This window comes from Sinohyriopsis cumingii, chromosome 17, assembly GCF_028554795.1.
Source record: "Sinohyriopsis cumingii isolate HCF-2022 chromosome 17, ASM2855479v2, whole genome shotgun sequence".
Lineage (NCBI taxonomy): Eukaryota > Metazoa > Mollusca > Bivalvia > Unionida > Unionidae > Sinohyriopsis > Sinohyriopsis cumingii.
This window is the reverse complement of record NC_142977.1, coordinates 69300358-69327329: the sequence shown is the minus strand read 5'-3', so window position 1 is coordinate 69327329 and position 26972 is coordinate 69300358. Positions and strand designations below refer to the sequence as shown.

The 26972-nt window shown below is 36.0% G+C and overlaps 1 protein-coding gene across 1 annotated transcript in view; it reads right to left on the bottom strand.

Moving 5' to 3' along the window:
* Positions 1 to 26972, bottom strand: part of LOC149779186 (uncharacterized) — a 240726-nt gene that overhangs the window by 142210 nt on the left and 71544 nt on the right. Inside the window, exons 23-28 of the mRNA XM_089938405.1 lie at positions 25310 to 25409; positions 21724 to 21894; positions 19127 to 19207; positions 15649 to 15729; positions 9859 to 9960; positions 4797 to 4955 (exon numbers count right to left, since the gene is read on the bottom strand). Of these exons, the coding sequence (XP_089794531.1) occupies positions 4797 to 4955; positions 9859 to 9960; positions 15649 to 15729; positions 19127 to 19207; positions 21724 to 21894; positions 25310 to 25409 (694 nt within the window). The remainder of the gene's footprint in view (positions 1 to 4796; positions 4956 to 9858; positions 9961 to 15648; positions 15730 to 19126; positions 19208 to 21723; positions 21895 to 25309; positions 25410 to 26972) is intronic.

Below are 26972 nucleotides of genomic sequence, written 5' to 3'. Positions count from 1 at the left end.
TTCAAAGTATCCATAAAATGTACCATGTTACAGACAAGACAGGCCAATATTGAGGTGCATTATGCGCCATACATTCCTCCCTTGTAATAACACTGTTCAAAGTATCCATAAAATGTACCATGTTATAGACAAGACAGGCCAATATTGAGGTGCATTATGCGCCATACATTCCTCCCTTGTAATAACACTGTTCAAAGTATCCATAAAATGTACCATGTTATAGACAAGACAGGCCAATATTGAGGTGCATTATGCGCCATACATTCCTCCCTTGTAATAACACTGTTCAAAGTATCCATAAAATGTACCATGTTATAGACAAGGCAGGCCAATATTGAGGTGCATTATGCGCCATACATTCCTCCCTTGTAATAACACTGTTCAAAGTATCCATAAAATGTACCATGTTATAGACAAGACAGGCCAATATTGAGGTGCATTATGCGCCATACATTCCTCCCTTGTAATAACACTGTTCAAAGTATCCATAAAATGTACCATGTTATAGACAAGACAGGCCAATATTGAGGTGCATTATGCGCCATACATTCCTCCCTTGTAATAACACTGTTCAAAGTATCCATAAAATGTACCATGTTATAGACAAGGCAGGCCAATATTGAGGTGCATTATGCGCCATACATTCCTCCCTTGTAATAACACTGTTCAAAGTATCCATAAAATGTACCATGTTATAGACAAGGCAGGCCAATATTGAGGTGCATTATGCGCCATACATTCCTCCCTTGTAATAACACTGTTCAAAGTATCCATAAAATGTACCATGTTATAGACAAGACAGGCCAATATTGAGGTGCATTATGCGCCATACATTCCTCCCTTGTAATAACACTGTTCAAAGTATCCATAAAATGTACCATGTTATAGACAAGGCAGGCCAATATTGAGGTGCATTATGCGCCATACATTCCTCCCTTGTAATAACACTGTTCAAAGTATCCATAAAATGTACCATGTTATAGACAAGACAGGCCAATATTGAGGTGCATTATGCGCCATACATTCCTCCCAGGTAATAACACTGTTCAAAGTATCCATAAAATGTACCATGTTACAGACAAGGCAGCCAATACTGCAGTGCACTATGCGCCATACATTCCTCCCTTGTAATAACACTGTTCAAAGTATCCATAAAATGTACCATGTTACAAACAAGGCAGACAAATACTGAGGTGCATTATGTGCCATACATTCCTCCCTCATTTTAACAATGTCCTGAGAAGCCACAGGAGTACAGTTCCATAGGTAAGGCACCCTTGTTCTGGCACAAATTTAAAAAAAGTGAAGTCTTCCCTAATTATAAGCTGCTCCAGTGGCCTCAGATGCAGGATGTAATGGGTTCAATCCCCAGCCAGGTCATATCAAAGACTTATAAAAAAAATTGTACTAGCAGCTGCCTCACTTGGCACTCAGCATTAAGAGGTTAGTGTTAGAACTGGTTGGCCTGGTATCAGGATAATGTGACTGGGTGGCAGCCTCATGTTTTCAGCATGATGCCCCAATGCTAGAAATCACTTCAAGCTGCCACACTGCAGACATCACACTAATATGTCTATAACTGTTAAGGCTATGTTAAAAATCTAAATCACACACACACTCATTATAACAATGTTCAGGAGAACCATAAAAGTGTCCCCTGTAACAGACAATGCTGCCTTATACTGTGGTTCATTATACACAGTCAAGTGGTCCCTCATTATAACACTCTTCAAAGTGGCTATAAAGTGTACCATATTATAGGCAAGGGTACAGTATACTGAGGTACATGGAATGGAAAAGTTAAGTCATCAGTATTATGCAATATATGGCTATACCCAGAGAATGTGTTATACACCCATCATGTTATACCTAAGAACATGTTATACACCCATCATGTAATACCCAGAGAATGTGTTATACACCCATCATGTTATACCTAAGAACATGTTATACACCCATCATGTTATACCCAGAGAATGTGTTATACACCCATCATGTTATACCCAGAGAATGTGTTATACACCCATCATGTTATACCCAGAGAATGTGTTATACACCCATCATGTTATACCAAAGAATGTGTTGTGTTATACACCCATCATGTGATACCAGAGAATGTGTTATACACCATTCATGTTATACCTGGGAATGTGTTATACACTAATTATGTTATACCAGAGAATGTATTATACACCAATCATGTTATCCCTGATAATGTGTTATACACCAACCATGTTATACCAGAGCCTGTGTTATAATGAAGAATCAACTAATTTGATCAAGACTCTTTCAAACACAAAAAGGCTTTAATAAACCATCATCCAAGATCCACCATTGACGCTCACAGAGAGAACATTTGGGATTTGCATATATATATATATATATATATATATATATATATATATATATATATATATATAGTACCAGAATCTACATTATCTATTATTATTTATGGCCCTTTGTTCAGTCATCTGACTTAAAGGCAAATTTGGAATTATATACATGTAAAGATTTCACTGGAACAAGTCAATTTTTCTGTAAAAGCATCAATCAGAAAATGGGTTACTGTATCTACTCATAAAAAGGCTTTAGGATATGAGGTATGGAGGAGAAGAGGGTAAAGAGCCAACTGAGTAACAAGATAAGTTGTACATCACTGTGTGGAGTCAATGAGGGAGTAGTAAAATGTTTACAAATCAAATAACAATGACATACTTATAATTGTATTCGCTCTATAATAATCCCTTGGGAACCACCACGAAAATTCTTTGAAAATTAAGCAGTGGACCTATCAGTGGTAAAGACATTTTTATATTAAATTCATTAGAATTTTGAAAATGTATGAAATAAGCTTATTAACAAGCAAGGTCTGTTATGGAATAATTACAGAAAGTAGGTTGAGTTTCTCGTGCTAGAAAGACATCACTGGTAATGAGTAACAAAGGGTACAAGTTTGAGGGCATCCTACAAAGTGTTTGTTATACATATTAAGATCTCACAAGATGACAGCTTATACACATTGTAGCTTGCAATTCTTGCTGTCAAAGGAATCCCAATTTGAGTCTACAATGAAAAAAATGTATCACAAGCCAACTGTTCATATTACCAATATTAATCTGACTGCAACTTAAGAACTCTTCATGCATGGCTTCAAAGTAGAGGACACGAGGAAATCTAGACTTTGTAGTCAGTATGGGTCACTAGTAGTGTGGTGATTAATCAAAATAATTGATGACTTGTCAGGATAGTCAAACAGCCAAGCATTTGATTATAACTGCTCAGAATAGACATGTGGCCAAGCATTTGATAATGATTGGTTAGAAAAGTCAAACAGCCAAGCATTTGATAATGATTGGTCAGGATAGTCAAAACAGTCAAGTATCTAATAATGATTGGTCAGGATAGTCAAACAGCCAAGTGTTTGACTACAATGGTCAGAATAGTAAAAAAAACAAGCATTTGATTATAATTGGTCAGAATAGTCATTCAGCCAAGCATTTAATAATGATTGGTCAGGAGAGTCAAACATCCAGGCATCTGATTATAATGATCAAAATAGCAAAACAGCCAAACATTTGATTATGACTGGTCAGAACAGTCAAATGGCCAAACATCTGATTTTGACGTCTTAGAACAACTGAACAGCCAAACATTTGCTTATGATTGGTCAGAATAGACAAACGGACAAGTATTTGACTGTATAAATTGGTCAGAATAGTCAAACAACTAAATAATTGATTATGACTGGTCAGAATAGCCAAGCAGCCAAATATTTATTTTTAACTGGTCAGAAATTCTAATGGCCAAGAATTTAATCAGAATTGGTTATAATAGTATAACTGTCAAGCATTTGATTTGGATTGGACAGAATAATCAAGCAGTCAAGCATCTGATTATGACTGGTCAGAATAGTCAAAGATCGAACTGCTTGATTTTGACTTTCGATAATCAAATATAAACAATTACAATTTTTCTTCCTTTTCCCACTGTACAGCTCTTTGGGTCAAAATAATCCAACAAAAGTAAAATATGTGAATAACAGCAAACATTTCATATAATTTTAAGATGCTATGTACAACTGAAGTGCAAGCTGCATGGCAATCTGATTAAAATCAGAACTCCACTGTTATACACGAAAATATGACAGTGACTGATTAGGGGTCATGTTCTAGTAACCTATGATATTACCATAATCACTAATTTTATCATCCAATCAGATGAAGTCTTATATCTTCACTTTTGGAGACTGAACAGTGTGGATAAGAGCATAGATGTGTCCTGAACAATTCGATCCACTTTCACATTTTTGAAAGCTGCATTTTCATTGGCTAATCCATAGGTCACCAAAACATTACGCTTAAGCGGTCATTGTCAGATCTTCACATATGACAGAGGAGATGTTGCTTTAATCAGACTGACTGCATAGCATATGAAAATTGTGCTGGTACACTGTTCAACTGTATGGGAAACAAGATACTTCATCATTAGCAAGTATGCAAGAATTACATTTTCTGTTAAACACAAAGAAGAATAGAAAAATCAAAATCAGATTTTGATTAGTGATGATCAACTGTTAATCAGCTTTTAGCTTTTAATTGTTTCCCCACCAGTAGGCTTCCATATACTCCTGAAAAGAACAAAAGGATTGAACCTTGGATTGCATAGGTGCAAAAGACCTTATATTACCACTGTCATATCCAGGCTGCCATGCCTTTCATAATGTACAAGTCCTCAACAAGAATGACAATCTAAAACTGTAATGATAAAGAAAAGCTAAAAGCCTGAGGATATCTTACCTCACATGCACAACATAACTCCAACATTTCTGATTCATCGCTTGAGGAGGAGGAGGAGGAAGAGGAGGATAAGTATTCCATGCTCTGTAGAATGTCCATAGCCTCTCTTTCAATTAGGTCATTCATGTCTAACAGATCACTTTCATCCACATCTTTGTCCTGAATGAAAAAATAATTTAAAATATTCATCTGCAAACAATGCAAATCTAACTGCAGTCAGCCAAGATCCATAATTCTCATGCCAACAGATCAGGTTCTATGATGTGTGTTTCTTCTACTCATTACAAACAGCAAAAAGACATATATGAAATCACAATTTATGATAACATACCCTATTCTATGCTAAATACAGGAATGAGAATGAAAAATTTAAGAATGTCAAAGAAATACACCGAATACAATGTGCTGGATGTATGCTATACATGACTCAACACAGTACAACACTGACCTGGCCGAGTGGTCTAAAGTGCTCTCCATTACAGATCACTACCATCTCACCTCTGTCTGCGTGGGTTCGAGTCTCGGGTTCAGCCAATGAGGGTATGTGAGAAAGCTTGCCAGTAGCTTCTCGTGGGTCGGTGGTTCTTTCCAGGGTTTTCCCAGGTTCTTCCTCCACCATTAATACTGGCCACCATGTATAGCCTATTGTGTGCTGAAAAATGGCATTAAACCCTACAACAACAATGAACTATCTCCTAAAGGCACAGACCAAGACCTACAAACCCACCATGTGATCTATGTTATCACTGTTTGGTGTGTGTGTGTGTGTGTGTGTGTGACTGTGTGTGTGTGATTTGCATAGTTAATGTAGTTTTTTTAAAATTCAGTCATACAACTATGATGTCTGCTATGTGGCAGTACAGAGTGATGCCCACCAATGAGGCATCATGCTGCAGACATGTGGCATCATGTCCCACCCAGTCACATTATCCTGAGACCAGGCCGATAAGTCCTAACACTAACCTCTTAACCCTTTACCTCATAGAGCATAGTGACAAACTGCAGCGCGCTATAAATAGAACACCTGTTACCTAGCCGACCGCATACACAAAGACCTGCCTTTGAACTGTTAAGCAATGTAGTGTATGTTACGTTTAACAGCAATTTTCACCATTTTACATTTTTGGTACACATCTATTATATGTGGAAAAATTTAAGAGTAAAGTCCGATTGTTATAGCTGTGTAATTATTTTTCACGGAAGAATTTTTTTTGTGCTTTAAAATCTTGAGAGAACTCGTTCACTGTCATGTCAGTCAGGCCACGTGACCAACCGTAGCTGCCATTTCCCATACTCGAAATTTACATGTTTTTCATCTGCGTCTACATCACTAAGTCATCTGAATTTGATACATTATAAAAACTAATTGCTGCCTTCATCAATATCAGAGCCTTTACCTAAGTTAATGAATCTTTCATAGTTGTGATTCTAATCATGAAAACTTTGTAAGTACTGAATGAAATCCACAACCGCCATTTTGGAGAGTGGAGATTACGACCCAGTTACTTTAAATAGCAGATATCGACCAGTGCATAAACAGCAACCACGTGATCTGACGTAATTGTCATTCACAGAAATGAATGTAGTATCTAATAGGGGGGTTTTCCCCGAAGGTGGCGCTATGAAAACCAGCTCAAAATGGCTGATGTTTACAGCAGGCATCAAAAGGCGCTTCCATGCGAATGGAGTAGAGGCGTCCAAAGACGCTTGCTTGAGGTAAAGGGTTAATGCTGAGGCAGCTGCTAGTATAAATATTTTATATGTCTTTGGTATGACTCATCCAGGGTTCAAACCCACGACCTCCCAGATCCAAGGTGGACACTCTAACCACTTGGACCACCAGAGTAGTCATCACTGTTTGGTGTTAGATGTATGCTATACATGACTCAGTACAGTACCACATCTGTACATTGCAAACCATGCCTGAACTTTATTTTTCAGTACACCATATTTATCCAAAATACTTACCCAATCATATGAAAGTTAGGAACACAAGCCTGATACCTCCCAGATCCAGCCCTCCCAAAACATGTCAAGCGTATACAGACAAGGAGCAATAGTTCTTGCCCAGTACCTCCCCTCGCCATCACCAGGTATCACTAGTTGTAGAACATTCTGATTGTTATGCCATTATTCAAAAATAATCACTGAGCAAGTCTTCCCTATGAATGGCAAACGCAAGAGAATGCAGTGAATCCATATTCTGTGTGTAATGGGGCATTAAACTGGGCATCAGGTGAACTGACTAACCTGTGGCTCATCACTGAGAGTGCCTTATGATATGGAATAAACAAACTTAACAAAGACATTCCAACTTTCAGCTTAAATGGTAAGATCGACCATGGGGTTGACCTGTTGCAGTCTGAGACAAATGGTTGAGTTCAGTGTCATTTATCTTGCATGACACTGTGTCATTATTTGCATTGTGACATGTTAGGGGATATTTAATCCACAAAACCAGTCCACACGGCTAATGTATGAGATTATATTGGAGTAGGCTTGCTTTAATCTCAATCTAACTCCAGTGTAGCTGATAAAAGCCTTCATCTTGGCTTACAATGTTTGGTTGACTGTTGTGGTAAGATATGGTTACTTCCAAACGGTCGCCAAGTAAATGCTTCCTTTGAGTGCCAAAGGCACTGAAGCATCACTATTGATACTTGCTAAGTGGACATGAAAAAATCAACATGAAAGACAATTTTACCTGTAAGGAATGCCAAAAGATACCCATTACAGGTATTTGAAGAAGAAACTGAATTTTGTAATAGTCTAAAATCTAATCAGGTTATGTCAATATAAGTATGCTTAACCAAATTAAAGTATTTAATTTGTCTACTTCAAATGGTTTTTATGTAGTCATACTAATAAGGGTTTTAGCTCCAAATACGAAAGTACTGATTATATATAATGACTGACTTTTTGATGAGGTTAACAGAAGGTTTTATCAAACCCCAAAAGTGATATTAACTGGCCCTAATATGAATATCATCTTTCTGAGACTGATAAAGTCTTGTATTAATCAAAATAAAAAATATGTAAATGGGCTGTACAGAATAGTGGTTTTAACTATTTGGCCAAAGACTAATAGGGCCCCATAACTATTCGGTTGAATACAAATACGAATAGTAACTAAATGCTCCAAAATAAAATAATTTTTTCAGCAGGTCTAATGACATTTTAATTAATTATAAAGCAATGAACAATGAACATGTGAAGGTTAAAATTAATTAAGGTATTACCAAAATATCAAATTGCTATAGTTAAACTTCTTGATAATGTTTTTGATGTTAACTAATCAATATCAAGATTCAAATTTTCAAAAGCTGTCCAAGGCAAGATGAGTATGTGATGTCACACTGCTCAAGTCAAGGCACGATGAGTATCTGATATCACACTGCTTAAGTCATGGCAGGATGAGTATCTGATATCAGACTGCTCAAGTCAAGGCAGGATGAGTATCTGATGTCACACTGCTCTAGTCAAGGCAAGATGAGTATCTGATGTCACACTGCTTAAGACATGGCAGGATGAGTATCTGATGTCACACTGCTTAAGTCATGGCAGGATGAGTATCTGATGTCACACTGCTTAAGTCATGGCAAGATGAGTATCTGATGTCACAGGGCTTAAGTCATGGCAGGATGAGTATCTGATGTCACACTGTATAAGTCATGGAAGGCTGAGTATCTGATGTCACACTGATTAAGACATGGCAGGATGAGTATCTGATGTCACACTGCTCAAGTCAAGGAAAGATGAGTATCTGATGTCACACTGTTCAAGTCAAGGCAAGATGAGTATCTGATGTCACACTGCTTAAGTCATGGCAGGATGAGTATCTGATATCAGACTGCTCAAGTCAAGGCAGGATGAGTATCTGATGTCACACTGCTCTAGTCAAGGCAAGATGAGTATCTGATGTCACACTGCTTAAGACATGGCAGGATGAGTATCTGATGTCACACTGCTTAAGTCATGGCAGGATGAGTATCTGATGTCACATTGCTTAAGTAAAAGGCAAGATGAGTATATGATGTCACACTGCTCAAGTCAAGGCAAGATGAGTATCTGATGTCACACTGCTTAAGTCATGGCAGGATGAGTATCTGATGTCACACTGCTTAAGTCATGGCAAGATGAGTATCTGATGTCACAGGGCTTAAGTCATGGCAGGATGAGTATCTGATGTCACACTGTATAAGTCATGGAAGGCTGAGTATCTGATGTCACACTGATTAAGACATGGCAGGATGAGTATCTGATGTCACACTGCTCAAGCCAAGGAAAGATGAGTATCTGATGTCACACTGTTCAAGTCAAGGCAAGATGAGTATCTGATGTCACACTGCTCAAGTCAAGGCAAGATGAGTATATGATGTCACACTGCTCGAGTCAAGGCAAGATAAGTATCTGATGTCACACTGCTTGAGTCAAGGCAAGATGAGTATCTGATGTCACACTGCTCAAGTCAAGGCAGACAGAGCAATGTCTGATACTTGGTCTGTGGAACCTTACATCACCCCCTTGCATGGATATGTGGGTTTTATAGTAATGGAATCTTTGGAGATTTAACCAATCAAAACACTACAAAATAAGAGGTCATATAATACTATAAAATAATTTACCTTAAAGTTTGTGTAGTGAATTTTAAGTTTTAAGTTAACCTCATATTGATTAAAGAATAGTAATGGGTTCACTGGTTTATTGTTTCATAATTACTGAAAGAAAAGCCAAGAGTTGTTTTATTACATTATTTGTTGAAAAAGTTATAAATGAATTTGTTTTTGAAAAGTAAAAATTGCTTTAAGCTGCATCACACCACACACAAATATGATGTTACATTGTCACATGCTAGTCAATAATGTCATAACCATGTGATATGAAAATTTGACACAACATGTGACATCAGGCCATCCAATGAAATTACAGTTTTCACAGTAATCATGTGATAACTGATCTTGGTATATACTGTTTGCAGCATACTGATACATAATGTGCTGTGCACACACAACTTAGCGCCATAAATAAACAAGAAAATGGACATTTTCAATATAAAGTTTACCTCATCTCTCTTTTCTATGGCCACAAAACTGGTAAACTGGGTCACAATGGAGTACTCCTTGCTCAGCTCTATAATCATGTTCTTTGTTGTTGCCTTCATAATCTGAAAATGAAACAACCTTGTGCATTACAAACTTCTGTAATAATTTTTTATCATTAATATTTCATGATAACTTCAACTTACAGATTGAATATTTCATTGTTTTAAAAACAATATGATTTACAATCTCTGACAGAGAATCTATTTTTTTCCCAAACAAAACCTAATGCAGTAAATTTAAAAACAACAAAACTAAATTAGTGTTTACAAAACATACATTCTACATCCATAAAGTAACAAAATGCAGAAGAATTAGAAAAACTGATATCGATATCCTGGCATGAAAATCTAATCAAGTCATCAACAAACATGTTTACCATATGCCATGATGTGACTTTCACTTAATTATGCTTACAAGGTTTCCATCTATGAAGTCTTGGATCGTAAAGATAAAAAATTTGTATTAAAAAACAGACATTACTATACTGAAAATCAAATGAGGTCATCTACACATGCAAGCATGAGACTGGAGTATTTATAAAACAAATCTGAAAATCGGAAGGGAGCTGCTGGGATCTTCTACTAGCTGGCGAAAACCCTTGTCAATATGGTTATCCATTTAGAAGGAGTAGTAATAACAAGATTTTCAACAGGGTCATGGTGAAAACCCATGTCAATATGGTCATCCATTTAGAAAGAGTAGTAATAACATGATTTTCAACAGGGTAATGGTGAAAACCCATGTCATCCATTTAGAAGGAGTAGTAATAACATGATTTTCAACAGGGTCATGGTGAAAACCCATGTCATCCATTTAGAAGGAGTAGTAATAACAAGATTTTCAACAGGGTCATGGTGAAAACCCATGTCATCCATTTAGAAGGAGTAGTAATAACAAGATTTTCAACAGGGTCATGGTGAAAACCCATGTCGATATGGTCATCCATTTAGAAAGAGTAGTAATAACATGATTTTCAACAGGGTAATGGTGAAAACCCATGTCATCCATTTAGAAGGAGTAGTAATAACAAGATTTTCAACAGGGTCATGGTGAAAACCCATGTCATCCATTTAGAAGGAGTAGTAATAACAAGATTTTCAACAGGGTCATGGTGAAAACCCATGTCATCCATTTAGAAGGAGTAGTAATAACATGATTTTCAACAGGGTCATGGTGAAAACCCATGTCATCCATTTAGAAGGAGTAGTAATAACAAGATTTTCAACAGGGTCATGGTGAAAACCCATGTCATCCATTTAGAAGGAGTAGTAATAACAAGATTTTCAACAGGGTCATGGTGAAAACCCATGTCATCCATTTAGAAGGAGTAGTAATAACATGATTTTCAACAGGGTCATGGTGAAAACCCATGTCATCCATTTAGAAGGAGTAGTAATAACAAGATTTTCAACAGGGTCATGGTGAAAACCCATGTCGATATGGTCATCCATTTAGAAAGAGTAGTAATAACTTGATTTTCAACAGGGTAATGGTGAAAACTCATGTCATCCATTTAGAAGGAGTAGTAATAACATGATTTTCAACAGGGTCATGGTGAAAACCCATGTCAATATGGTCATCCATTTAGAAAGAGTAGTAATAACATGATTTTCAACAGGGTAATGGTGAAAACCCATGTCATCCATTTAGAAGGAGTAGTAATAACAAGATTTTCAACAGGGTCATGGTGAAAACCCATGTCATCCATTTAGAAGGAGTAGTAATAACAAGATTTTCAACAGGGTCATGGTGAAAACCCATGTCAATATGGTCATCCATTTAGAAAGAGTAGTAATAACATGATTTTCAACAGGGTCATGGTGAAAACCCATGTCATCCATTTAGAAGGAGTAGTAATAACAAGATTTTCAACAGGGTCATGGTGAAAACCCATGTCAATATGGTCATCCATTTAGAAAGAGTAGTAATAACATGATTTTCAACAGGGTCATGGTGAAAACCCATGTCATCCATTTAGAAGGAGTAGTAATAACATGATTTTCAACAGGGTCATGGTGAAAACCCATGTCGATATGGTCATCCATTTAGAAAGAGTAGTAATAACATGATTTTCAACAGGGTAATGGTGAAAACCCATGTCATCCATTTAGAAGGAGTAGTAATAACAAGATTTTCAACAGGGTCATGGTGAAAACCCATGTCGATATGGTCATCCATTTAGAAAGAGTAGTAATAACATGATTTTCAACAGGGTAATGGTGAAAACCCATGTCATCCATTTAGAAGGAGTAGTAATAACATGATTTTCAACAGGGTCATGGTGAAAACCCATGTCAATATGGTCATCCATTTAGAAGGAGTAGTAATAACAAGATTTTCAACAGGGTCATGGTGAAAACCCATGTCGATATGGTCATCCATTTAGAAAGAGTAGTAATAACATGATTTTCAACAGGGTAATGGTGAAAACCCATGTCATCCATTTAGAAGGAGTAGTAATAACAAGATTTTCAACAGGGTCATGGTGAAAACCCATGTCAATATGGTCATCCATTTAGAAAGAGTAGTAATAACATGATTTTCAACAGGGTCATGGTGAAAACCCATGTCATCCATTTAGAAGGAGTAGTAATAACATGATTTTCAACAGGGTCATGGTGAAAACCCATGTCAATATGGTCATCCATTTAGAAGGAGTAGTAATAACATGTCATGGTCATGGTGAAAACCCATGTCATCCATTTAGAAGGAGTAGTAATAACATGTCATGGTCATGGTGAAAACCCATGTCATCCATTTAGAAGGAGTAGTAATAACATGTCATGGTCATGGTGAAAACCCATGTCATCCATTTAGAAGGAGTAGTAATAACAAGATTTTCAACAGGGTCATGGTGAAAACCCATGTCATCCATTTAGAAGGAGTAGTAATAACAAGATTTTCAACAGGGTCATGGTGAAAACCCATGTCAATATGGTCATCCATTTAGAAAGAGTAGTAATAACATGATTTTCAACAGGGTCATGGTGAAAACCCATGTCATCCATTTAGAAGGAGTAGTAATAACATGATTTTCAACAGGGTCATGGTGAAAACCCATGTCAATATGGTCATCCATTTAGAAGGAGAAGTAATAAACATGTCATGGTCATGGTGAAAACCCATGTCAATATATTCATCCATTTAGACGGAGTAGTAATAACATGTCATGGTCATGGTGAAAACCCATGTCAATATGTAGTAGTAATAACATGTCATGGTCATGGTGAAAACCCATGTCAATATGTAGTAGTCCATTTAGAAGGAGTAGTAATAACATGATTTTCAACAGGGTCATGGTGGAAGATGTATCAGATGCAGAATCTAAACCATTTTTATTTAGGATCAACTAGACATGATAAGATTCAATTTTTCATTTCAGAGTAGCAATACCAAGATTTCCTTGATGCCTATCATAATGGATCTATTTTGATGCAGTGATAGCACCATTTTCATTTAGGGCCAACCAGACATCATCAGAAGTCTTTTGGTGAAAATGCCATGTTGAAATGACTATCCATCCAAAAGCCATTGTAACAAGATTTTCAAGACATACACCACAGTGGTCATATTGGATGTCAGAATAACACTATTTTTATTTAGGACCACCAATACATCTTCTGGTGAACACTTCATGTTGATATTAATTTCTGATCAGAAGAATTAACACTAATAAGATCATTAACATGGCTGCCATAGGGGCCATATTGGGTAGAGCTCTTCCAGTCTATGACCAGTAGAGCAGCTGCCATGTTGGCCATATCGGATATAGAGCTCTTCCAGTCTATGACCAGTAGAGCAGCTGCCATGGTGGCTATATTGGATAGAGCTCTTCCAGTCGATGACCAGTATAGGAGCTTCCGACAAAACGAGTTCATATTTTCCCATACAAATGCAGTAGCCTTTCTATTATATGCTCATTTTTTTAATTCTACCTAAGGTTTAATTATATAAACAAACTACACTACAAGAAACAATGTAAATGAATGAATGCCGTATTCCAAACTAAATACACAAGCGCAGATTTGTCATTTCACAATGACATCATTATTAATGCGCACATAACTCCGCCCAGATAAATTTTAACTTAGTCACGTGCTCTACGTAACTTTCAAAAGAAAATGGCGTGTCTAGTTAAAATTGAAATTTGCAGTCATATTGTGAATGAATGCGTATTGCAACAACTTTTCCATTTGATCTGGAATGAATATATTTTGGTATTTTGTTTCGATTCGACGAAAGTTTGTGATTTTGGACTGGATTCATCTGTGCAAATTATACATGAAATACATCGAACTGAAGTGGCGCGGGAGAAGCATGTTTACGTCTGCAAATGTGTTTCTGTTTCTGTCATTGAATATTTCAAATCATAACATTGGAAAAATATGAAGTCTTTCAATTGCAATTATCAAAAAGATGCTATGGAATTTAATGCTTATTTCATTTTGAGTGCAGTAAGGAGGATGCAATTGCACTTATCAAAATTACAGCACAATTTTGAAATGTGTAATCCAGATTGAAAACTTATGGCATGGCTCATGTAATTCAGATTTGCAGAATTAAGAAAAAACATTTTAAGGAAATTCAGTAAGTAAAACTGTAAGTATATTTTATTTTGCCATTCTTGTCACCAGATAAAAAAGACAGTATATGCCTTGTCACTTGTATGTTATTTGTAGGGACCTAATCTTCCGTCTTTTATATAATGTAGCTAGCCTAAATCTGTAACATTGTATCAACGCGAAATGTGCCAAAACAGCTGGGTTTTTTGCAGTCCACAAAACATGTTTTAGTTCATTCGGAAACAAATTTAAACAACCACAACGTAAAGAGCCTCTTACGTGAGTGTATATGATTTGTTTACAAATCAAAAGTTCTGGTGTCTGCATCATTGTTTGTTTACAATAGAAAGTAGTTCCTTTATTCACGTGAATGCTATATGTGTATTGTCATGCGCGTTCAGTATCGGGGATTACTGAACGATTCTGACAATGTAAAGTTAACGGGGAAAAAATGAGTAAATAAAGCTAAAAACTGTCTAAGCAATGTCCTGCTCCAGCTGAAGATCAGTCAATATTTAGTAAAAATGATGCCTCAAAAACGCAAAATTCCTATTGATTTCAAATCCCAATCTCCTTATTGTTTTATTTCCGCTCCCTACATATCTTTTCAAATGTTCATAGGTATGCTGATGTAATAGGATGACCTCCTACAATTTTCACGGTGAATAATTTGATGCGAATCTCAGAAACCATCTTTATTAGAATTAAAAACACTGAAATTCCCCCAAAAATATAAGTCTTATGCCTCTATATGAATACAAGTATGCAAGCAAAATTTTATTTACCTATTCTTAATAGTTTATGTGCACTCTTGCTAACATGCTTCTCTCTCATCAATGATTATTCAAAGTATTGATGGATGTATGGTTGTGCGAACTGATATAACAAATCAAAATGACCCTGCTGCATGTATCAGAGGCATAACATATCTTTCAAATTTAGTCAAAGTTAATAAAAGTCACTGATAGTGGTATCTGTCTTCAAATCCTCAGACATATTCCTATTTTAAAACATTATGGAAAATTGTGTCCAAAATTTTCAGATAAAGCAATTTTTCCAAGGCATAATGTTAAGTTAGCTATGAAAATCTCAACTGTATATTTTGGGTTTTACTTTCACAATATTTGACACCTGACCAACCAAAAAATCTTGTGAAAGTGCAGGTCACACTGGACAAATAAAACCTACTTCCTGATCAGCCCTGTCAATGGAGAGAAGTCCATCCTCCCAGTCCCTGATAATAGCTCTAGCAGTCAGTCTATGCAGAATCTGAAACAGAGTAATAATGAAGACATAATGTAAACTATGTATATAGAACATTTTATCTCAGCACAGTAGTGGTGTCAACATTTATCTCAGTACAGTAGTGGTGTCAACATTTTATCTCAGTACAGTAGTGGCTATATGGTATCAACTGAACATAAAGTTGCAAAAATGTAAAAGTCAGGAACTGTACAAAACTTTAGGAAAAAGCTTTAGAATTAAATGACAATATAAAGTACAAGAAGATAAAATATCAAATGTAAAATTGTTCAAATTCTGTAAAAGATAAAAGTAACACATGTAAAATCCTTGTATGGTGGAATACATTAAACTTATTTATTTTTGGGGATATCAATTTTCATGATTTTACAGATATAGTCATGGACTTAAATTGACTTATGTGAAGGGGTCCTTGTTTAGCAAAACTGAACCACTGTTGTGTCTCTAAGTTCATTGTCTGTAGTACCTATAAAAACTGACTCCCAATATAAACTTCAGCTATAAAGTCTGGACATAGTTTGTGACATAGACCTTGACTCATTTTGTGGACAAAAGATAGCTCATTTGTCTCAAATGCATGCCGGCTTCAAAGTTCAGTCAATGCATGAGGTACAGGACTTAAGTAGCTTTGTGGAATTTGTGACCTGTGATCTTAACCTTTGACCTTTTGACCCTAAAATGAGTACATGTCTTCCCTGTCTCAAATGCAAGCCATTCACAAAGTCTGGTCAAGGTAAGTGGTTAAGAACTCAAGACACAGATGCCATTTTGTTACATTAAGTTACAGTGATCTTCACAACTAACACATTCAACCCCAAAAGGAACAGATGCTTTTATTTTATCTGAAATGCAAGCCATGTCAAGGTTTTGTTAAGTTATGTGGTATACAAGTCAAGTTATTGTGCAGAAACAGTTTTTCTTTCTTCAGCTGCTAAAATGAAAGGGGGCCCCGAGTGGCCGAGTGGTCTAAAGCGCTCTCCATTATGGATCACTGCCTGTGTGGGTTCAAGTCTTGGATTCAGCTAATGTGGGTGTGTGAGAAAGCTTGCCAGTAACTTCTCGTGGGTTGGTAGTTCTTTCCAGAGTTTTCCTGGGTTCTTCCTCCACCATTAATACTGGCCACCATGTATAGCCTATCATGTGCTGAAATATGGCGTTAAACCCTATAACTACAATTACAACGACTAAAGAGGAAGAAATAAGGAACAACCAGATAGGCATATGGACAGAAAAACAAAATAATCTCCACCCGAAAGTGAGCATACCAAAAAATTATCTCCCCAAAGTTAGGAGTTATTTTTCAATTAAAAACATTCACCTAAGATCTGTTATTTGGACAACCAATAATTGATGAAATCTTGAAATGATTAAACACTTTATTGCACCATCCAGGATAAAGAAACTTTCTTTGTTCTCACTCATTTTAGTGTAATATCAGTTTTAACATCTCTCCAACCACAGAATACACAAGTTTTAAATTATCTACAAAATTGTATTATTAATACCATCCATCCCTCTCTATGATAGTATCAAAGCCAAGACGAGTACAACCACGGATGCAAGGATGGACTGTTGTATGGACATGAAACAAAATACCAAGTACAATGAATGCATCTCAGTACAGGTTACAAGATGGTGGATGCATGGAGAGACTTCTGCATTAACAACATGAAACATCATACCAGATATAAAGAACACAGTGACTGGTTCATATGCCCATCTTCAAAATAATGACCATAACACATTTAAAATCTCATGGCAATCTGGTGGAAATTGTAGAATTAGCTGTGCTCTTAACATTCAGTCATATACTACACCAAGCTCAAAGTAAAAAGGGACAATAACTCTAACAAAATTCATTCAGGCAAATTGATTTATTGTGCCTCTTCAAATTATAATCATACTGTTTCATGATATTCAATTGATATCTGTGAGACTAGTTGTACTCAGAAGTTAATGTCTAACTTCATCACCTATAATTCAAAAAAGCAAATCAATCTTACCAAAAGTGATTTCTTGATAATGGTGCCTCTTGAAATGTTTACAAAGTTTTATTGCAATTAGTCATAAACTGCAACGCTGTGCTGATGCGGTTGTGTTACACAAGGCAAAATGGCCAAAAACTAACAAATATTGCGAGAGCATAGTGATTTTTTGATGAGCTCATCTTCAAGTGATAACTAAAACATTTACCAAGCTTTGACAAGCTTTGATGGCAACACATCAAACAACATGAGCAACTGTGCTAATGAGAACTGGATGGAAAGACAGACAAGACTGATAGATGGTCACAAGGATTACTATATACCCTGTCTCTATAGAGGAGATAAAATAAATGAGCATGAAGGAATACAGTTTGCATTTAAGTCCTTTATAACTGGATCCAGGACAACTCCAGTGGCCTTACTGGCTAGGACATCCACTTTGGATGCAGGATGTCATGGGTTCAAGCCTCAGCTGAGTCATACCAAAGACTTATAAAAATGGTACAAGCAGCTGCCTCGGTTGGTAACAAGCATTAAGAAGTAAGTATTAGGACTGGTTGGCCTGGTGTCTGGATAATGACTGGGTGGGACATGATGCTACATGTCTGCAGCATGATACATAAGTGCTAGACAGCACTATAAACTACCACACCGCAGACACTATTGCAATATGAATGAAAACTTGTTAACCTATGTTAAAAATCCAGATCACACACAGACATAAATAACTAGGTCCATGCTATCATAAAAAGTAACCCGTGTTATAAGTTAGTCCAATTTTTCTGAGGTGTGATCCAACAAAGCTGTGTCATTATAATGATTCAAATCAAATGCAAGCAATTTCCAGAAGTACCCTGAGACTCCATAAAAAGCGAACAATTATATATGGTTCTAATTTCTAATTTAAATGGCTGATGATGCAAAGTACTTGTTTACTTCAAAATGACAAGATAATCTGTGTAATCTTCCCCAAGTATAACCATAAATGTGATCATAGAGCACAGATGCCCCAACACACTACCTGAAAATGGACCTAAATGCAAAACCTAACCATGGTGTGATGGACACCAGATTGACACCATTTCCATTTCCAGATGGCCATTGCTGCAGCATATTGGAAGCCAGATATGCACCAATTACATTTATGGCATACTAGATATCAAAACAAATCTTTCAGTGAAAACCCCATGCTGATAAGACAATTAATTCACAAAGTAGTGAAAACAGGATTTTTAAAATGGCCACTCAGTTGGCCATATTGGATCTAGAGCAGCCACAGGTTCATTTTAGCCATAATAATAATTAAGTACTAATAACATTTTCAAGATGACCACTGTGATGACCAACTAGATATCATAATGTGTTTTCTGGTGAGAACATTCTGATCAAGTGGAGTAGCAATAAATATTTTTCAATACCTTGCCCACAGTGATGTTTAAGTCAGAGGTTGACACAACTGTTGAAACTTCTTGTCCATCTATCTGTGCCTTCAGGGTAGCCTAAAAAAAATGGAGCTGTCAGAACAGAGATAACTGTCTGCATGTTAAATGTAAGACACAGTAACCTACATATAGTCATATAATAGTCTTAAAATCTGTGCTCATATCAAACTTTAAGTTTGTCTAGGTACAGGTGTTGGTGAAACAGATATCAACCAAGCAAGACAGGACAAGGTAACCAGCTTTTAAAATGATGGTCATGAGAATCCAAGCCTGTATCAATGTTTGATAATACCTGGGGAAATAGTGTCTAAGAAAAGTGATGTAAACAAAGCAATGTAACAGAATCATTCCTACATGATAATTTTCATTGTGATAATTCTCACATGGTGTTGTTGTAGGAGGTAAGAGTACCATCTGTCAATAGCTCCATAAACATACTTCATGGAATTTTATTTATCATATTTATCACTTACATTTTATTTATCATTCACATCATGTTTTCTTGTAGGAAAAAAATTCCCTAAACAAATAGTTATTCATCCTTCTCAACAAATATAATAACATACTTTATTAAACAGTATGTCCCATCACTGACTATGTCATAAATACATGTTATATGACTTCTGAAGCATATTTTCAACACAGTACTGGTTGTATCATGCTGTGAAAATAATAACTATGTGTGTACATGGACTCACAGAGATAGACATGCATCGCTGGCCTGCTTGGGTATTGAATATTTGACACTTTGGATTACAAATTTGACACTAACAACCACGCTACTTGACACTCTAAAACAAAACTATTTAACACTCTAACAACAATGCTATTTGACACTCTAACAACCAAGCTATCTGACACTCTAACAACCAAGCTATTTTACATTATAACAACCAAGCTATTTGACACTCTAACAACCAAGCTATTTGACACTCTAACAACCGAGCTATTTGACAGTCTAACAACCAAACTATCTGAACTCTAACAACCAAATTATTTGACACTCTAACAACCAAGCTATTTGACATTCTAACAACCAAGCTATTTGACATTCTTACAACCAAACTATTTGACACTCTAACAACCAAACTATTTGACACTCTAATGACCAAGCTGTTTTGCATTCTTACAACCAAACTATTTGACAATCTAACAAACTATTTGACACTCTAACAACCAAACTACTTAACACTCTAACAACTAAACCACTTGACACTCTAACAACCAAGCTATTTGACACTCTTACAACCAAACTATTTGACACTCTAACAACCAAACTATTTGACACTCTAACAACCAAACTATTTGGCATTCTTACAACCAAACTATTTGACACTCTAACAACCAAACTATTTGACAATCTAACAACCAAACTACTTGACACTCTAACAACCAAGCTATTGACACTCCAACAACCAAGCTATTTGACACTCTAACAACCAAGCTATTTGACATTCTTACAACCAAAATAGTTGACACTCTAATAACCAAGCTATTTGGCATTCTTACAACCAAACTATTTGACAATCTAACAACCAAACTATTTGACACTAACAACCAAGCTATTTGGCATTCTTACAACCAAACTATTTGACAATCTTACAACCAAACTATTTGACACTCTAACAACCAAACTATTTGACACTCTAACAACCAAGCTGTTTGGCATTCTTACAACCAAACTATCTGACACTCTAACAACCAAACTACTTGACACTCTAACAACCAAGCTACTTCACACTCTAACAACCAAGCTATTTGACACTCTTACAACCAAACTACTTGACACTCTAACAACCAAACTATTTGACACTCAAACAACCAAGCTATTTGGCATTCTTACATCCAAACTATCTGACACTCTAACAACCAAGATATTGACACTCTACCAACCAAGCTATTTGTCATTCTTACAACCAAACATTTGACAATCTAACAACCAAACATTTGACAATCTAACAACCAAACTATCTGACACTCTGCCAAATAAGCAGTTTGATACTCTACCAACCAAGCTACACAGCTTTTGTTGTGAGCTTCAGTTTGTATACAAAGTCCAAGTAGACCAGTATCTACGTATATTATTGACATAAATATGGAAGAAAAAATGGGTCAACAGAAGAAAATCGATTATTATCAAATTAACATTTCCATAAACACCTGTCTTTCACAAAATTAAAGTCAAATTCTCTCCACTTAATCCTGTCATATTGAAAAAGTATAAACCTCCAGTTTGTTCAATTATTTATGCTTTTGCAATGACTCAAATTCCTATAATTTTACATGAATGGCTTCTTGAGAATTGCTAAACCAGATGACTAATTCAATTTATAATATGTAATTTTGCATTAAATGGAAATTTTGCAATCATTTCCTATATTTCTAAGCCATGTCAGTTATATTTTGATTGAATTAATTCGACAGGAACTCAAAAACTTTAAAGGTTATGCTTAGGGTACAAATGTTCGATATTGGCATATGGATAGATTCTATGGTAAATGACACAGATTGTATAGTTGGTCTCATCAAACATGAAATCCAAAGATTCAAATACAGCATGTCTAACAACTCACCATTGTGCAGTTTGGCACGAATCCATAGATAACTTGTCTGGATCCACTGAAAATGGCATTGATGTTTTGGGGGGCCTGTACTGGGGCAGCAACATCAGAATCATATTGTTCCCAATGGACAGATATGGAAGTCAGTCCGATATGTCCAGCCTTAGATATCTGACTCTTCACCTGTAAATTATGCAGTCAAATATTATTCCAGTATAAATATCAAATAAATAATGATGTGCAACATCAAACAAATGTAAACGCCCCTAACAGAGCACCATATTTATAAGACTGAAAAATGGAAAGTACAGTGAAAAATAAAATTTTCCTTATGCATTAAATTTTTCATTTTTTGCCGAATCAAAGATAAAAAATTCTAGAGTGTAATGCCTTATAATGAAGTACTGTATTCCCTCATTATGATGCTGGTCATGGAAGCCACAGTGTAATGCCTTATAATGCAGTACAGTATTCCCTCATTATGATGCTGGTCATGGAAGCCATAGTGTAATGCCTTATAATGCAGTACAGTATTCCCTCATTATGATGCTGGGCATGGAAGCCATAGTGTAATGCCTTATAATGCAGTACAGTATTCCCTCATTATGATGCTGGGCATGGAAGCCATAGTGTAATGCCTTATAATGCAGTACAGTATTCCCTCATTATGATGCTGGTCATGGAAGCTATAGTGTAATGCCTTATAATGCAGTACAGTATTCCCTCATTATGATGCTGTCATGGAAGCCATAGTGTGATGTCTTATAATGCAGTACAGTATTCCCTCATTATTATGCTGGTCATGGAAGCCATAGTGTAGTGCCTTATAATGCAGTACAGTATTCCCTCATTATGATGCTGTCATGGAACCATAGTGTAATGTCTTATAATGCAGTACAGTATTCCCTCATTATGATGCTGTCATGGAAGCCATAGTGTGATGTCTTATAATGCAGTACAGTATTCCCTCATTATTATGCTGGTCATGGAAGCCATAGTGTAGTGCCTTATAATGCAGTACAGTATTCCCTCATTATGATGCTGTCATGGAACCATAGTGTAATGTCTTATAATGCAGTACAGTATTCCCTCATTATGATGCTGGTCATGGAAGCCATAGTGTAATGCCTTATAATGCAGTACAGTATTCTCTCATTATGATGCTGGTCATGGAAGCCATAACATATACTGTGATATATTAACTACAGTACTCACTCATTACAATGCTATATATATAGCAGTCATATAGCTGAGCAAATCAAATCCCATAGTCCAATGTCTAGGATTATACATTTTCAAAGTCGGACAAATAAAATTATCCAAGGTGGTAGTCTGGGACAAGCACATTATTCGTATTTTAAAAACAAGTCAAGCAAGCACTAGGACTGGTTACTTGAATCACTTCATCACCTTTATCTGGCTATTAATGCCTTCTGGGCATATTGATTACTTGAATCTACCCTTACTTATTCATTAACATCCCATGATACTACTATAAGTGGTCATTGATAACTGTTGCATATGCATGACTTCTGTTACTGTTTGAATGCATATTGCTCTAAGCAACCAAATTATCAGCCAATCAAAACACTTCAAACAAAGGCAGCATGATTAATCAGCAGTGCTTTAAACAACCTTGTTATGTTGTGTTTACTCAACAAAGATAATTGTGACTCATGATTTTATTTCAATCCACTGGTTCAATGCCCAAAAGAATTAATTAATGAAAGATGTTTTATAAGCATAAGTGTCTATTTCTTTTATGAACTGATTAAATGACAGTAATGAGTGTTATGAACTGATTATACAGAGGATTGACTTCAACATGAAGTATTGCACCTGAAGTGAAAATTCACATAAATGAGGAAGGATAAAACACATGGCTGCCACTGAGTCTGAGGTAACTATTTCTCCAAGACATAAGCCAGACTCTGTGGCAGTCAAAAATGTCAGATATGACACAACTAAGACACAATTAAATTTTTGACCACATTCAGCTGACAATTATCCAAGGACTGAATTTACTGACGCTGAAGGAGAGATGTTTTAAATTTAATACAATATCCCATACTGGTACAGGTTGGAAATTCAAGCAGTGTTTTTGTTAAAGGAACTGACCAATACAGGATTTAATCAATCAAGTCACATTACAGTTTTGGACCTCATAGAGCCTGTGCAGCGCAGTGTATGCACGATACTAGCCATAAAATCTTTAATCTGAGTTGCTAACACTCAAATTGAAAGAGCCATTTTAAAACTAAATGAGAATGAAAAGAAATGCAAACTAAATGAGAGTTCTCTGTATCATGGCCTACATCTTAGCTCAATATGAGAAAAAGATTATTGGGGGGGGATGCTGTGCATGCCAGGAGAAGTTATAAACTTGGTGCTAATTATATGAACAAACTTGAAGCAAAAGATTTGGCTCTGTCAACTGATTGAGTCTTGAAGGAAAAGTTAGGGATGGACTGAATTCTAGTAAATTCCTTTCCAGTTTTGCTGATGAAAGTACTGATGGTACCATATCAGAACAAGAAATAATGTGAGATACCCTGACAGTAATAAAACTAAAACTGTAGGTCCTCTGTACAAATAAACATGTTTTTTGTGTTTTTCTATATATTTATTCAAATATACACATCTTCTCAAAACCATGCAAAAGATGGAAATTTTGAGACAAGTGAAAAAGGAGGTGGGGCATGTGATTTTTCCTGAAGTGCTTGGTGAAAAATAATGATATACAGTACTCCTCCATTGTAATGCTAGCCATGACAGCCACAGAGTACACTGCCCTATAATGATGTACAGTACTCCTCCATTGTAATGCTAGCTATGACAGCCAGAGTACACTGCCCTATAATGATGTACAGTACTCCTCCATTGTAATGCTGGCTATGACAGCCAGAGTATACTACCATACAATGATGTACAGAACTCCATCATTATTATGTTGTCCATGGAAGCCAGAGTGTACCTTATAGCAAAGAAATGAATCCTTACAAGAAAATTTCCACAAAATCACATGCATGTAAAAATTTTAGTTGTCATTGTGTACAGTATAAAATTACAGACGTATCAAACCAGTCAAACAAACTTGTATGGTGGGGGGGGTCATTAAACAAAGTGAATGTGTGTGTGTGTGTGTGTGATTAGGATTTTTAATGTAGCTTTTAAAAAAATTAAGTCATATCGCTATGATGTCTGCAATGTGGCAGTTTATAGTGATGTCTAGCACTGAGGCATCATGCCGCAGACATGTAGCATCATGTCCCACCCAGTCACATTATCCTGACACCAGGCCGACCAGTCCTAACACTAACCTCTTAATGCTGAGCACCTTGCGAGGCAGCTGTTGGTACCATTTTTATAAGTCTTTGGTATGACTCGGCCGGGGTTGGAAAAGACGACCTCCCAAGTAAGAAAGAGTTTGTCACACAAACTGTGACAAAAAGAAATCAGAGGGACTGGAATAAAAGCAGACTGAGAAAGGAATATATAAGATAGATTAGATGAAATGCTGACAGAAAATATAAAAGATAAAGCAAACAGTATTCAGAGAGAATGTTAACAGAGCTGGATTGTTCATGCAACTTCTTACCTTGCCCTCCCACTTCGATTTGGACTTTGGATCAAAAAATTCAAATGCTCCACCTCCCATTCTTGCCAAAGCTCTCAGCAAATGTCGATTGGCTGTTGAGCTGATGAAGCAAAATGACATCTTAAGTAAACACCTCTACTTATATAATCTAAGTTAATAAGATCATCATAAATAGCTAGTATGTACTTCATGTCTATATATATATATATATATATATATATATATATATATATATATATATATATATATATATATATATATATATATATGTATGTATGTATGTATATATATATATATATATATATATATATATATATAGTGTGAGCCTGCTATAACACGGTAGTTAGGAGCCATTGAACCTGATCATGTTACAGACTGAACCATGTTATAAGCAACCATGTCAGTTAGCTAAAGAAAATGATGCCTGTACCCCAAAAAATGTGCAGGGGGGGGGCGTAGTTAATAAATTTGGGCAGTAAAATACATGCTCCATTGGCACAGTTACCATCTTAAATTGATGCATATTATTTGGGAAATACACCTGTGGTGAAAACAGAGAAGACATATATTATATTTTACTTTATTAAGAGAACCATATATACGTGTATACTGTTTATATATACATGTCTAATGTATAGCATGAAAAGAGTATCAACACCGTGTACTGACTCATGAATCTCATCACATAGATTGAATCCACAAGTACTTCCATAACAAATATGCATACACAAAGATTAAAAAGATTCAATAATTTTGTCACTGGTCATATAGGTCTGAATTTAGTGGCTAAACATAGCACAATCATGCAACGAATGATAAAGCACATTTACTTTTCAGTATGTCCAGAGTCAGTAAAACTTAGTTTGTGTTTTAAGACGCCATTGGTAGCGTTCGTAAGCATTAACGTTTTCCCTGCAAAAAGGAAACTTTCACGGCACAGTAAACATATTCCAATCATGTTGGAAAATGAAAAAATCCATCAGATTCCATTGCTTTTATTTAAGACTGGTACTGACTTCCTTTGAAGAAAAGTTCTTTGTTTTTATTGAAGATTGTAGTTCGCTTTCTTTGATGAAAGGTGCATGAGTTATTGAAGTCATCACTAAAGGATAGCTTTGGAGAACCAAACAAATTCTTATTTCTTATTGTGGTGGCAACATCAAATAATTGTAATGCATGATTGAGACTGATTTTTTTTTTTCCATTTGCTTATTACATTTTCATAACAGTCAGTGCTTCAAAGGTAATCTGTCTTCTTTGAAATTTCAGCAAACTATTTTATCTGGGTACATTTTTTAAAAATGAATTAGCCATCATTTGTTTGCTTGTCGTTACTGTTCCTCCCTGTGGGTTTTTTTGTTGTTTTTTTACATTTGTGGTAGCGGAGTGCTGCTGCCTTCCATGCATGCATCAGAAATTTAACAAAGGGTCAATGGGCAATAGAGATGCAGGTGTTCTGGTCTAATGACAAGGATTAGTACAGAAAATGTGAGTGTTCTGAAAGATTTAATTCCAGGTGAAAATAAGATGAATTTTACATACCATCTACACACAAATGTCAGTCTATGTAAATATGTTAATTACTAGTGAGTGGCCGAAAATCCGACGAATGATAGATTATGAGATGATGTCTCATCCGGTTGATCTCCATTACCAGAAATGT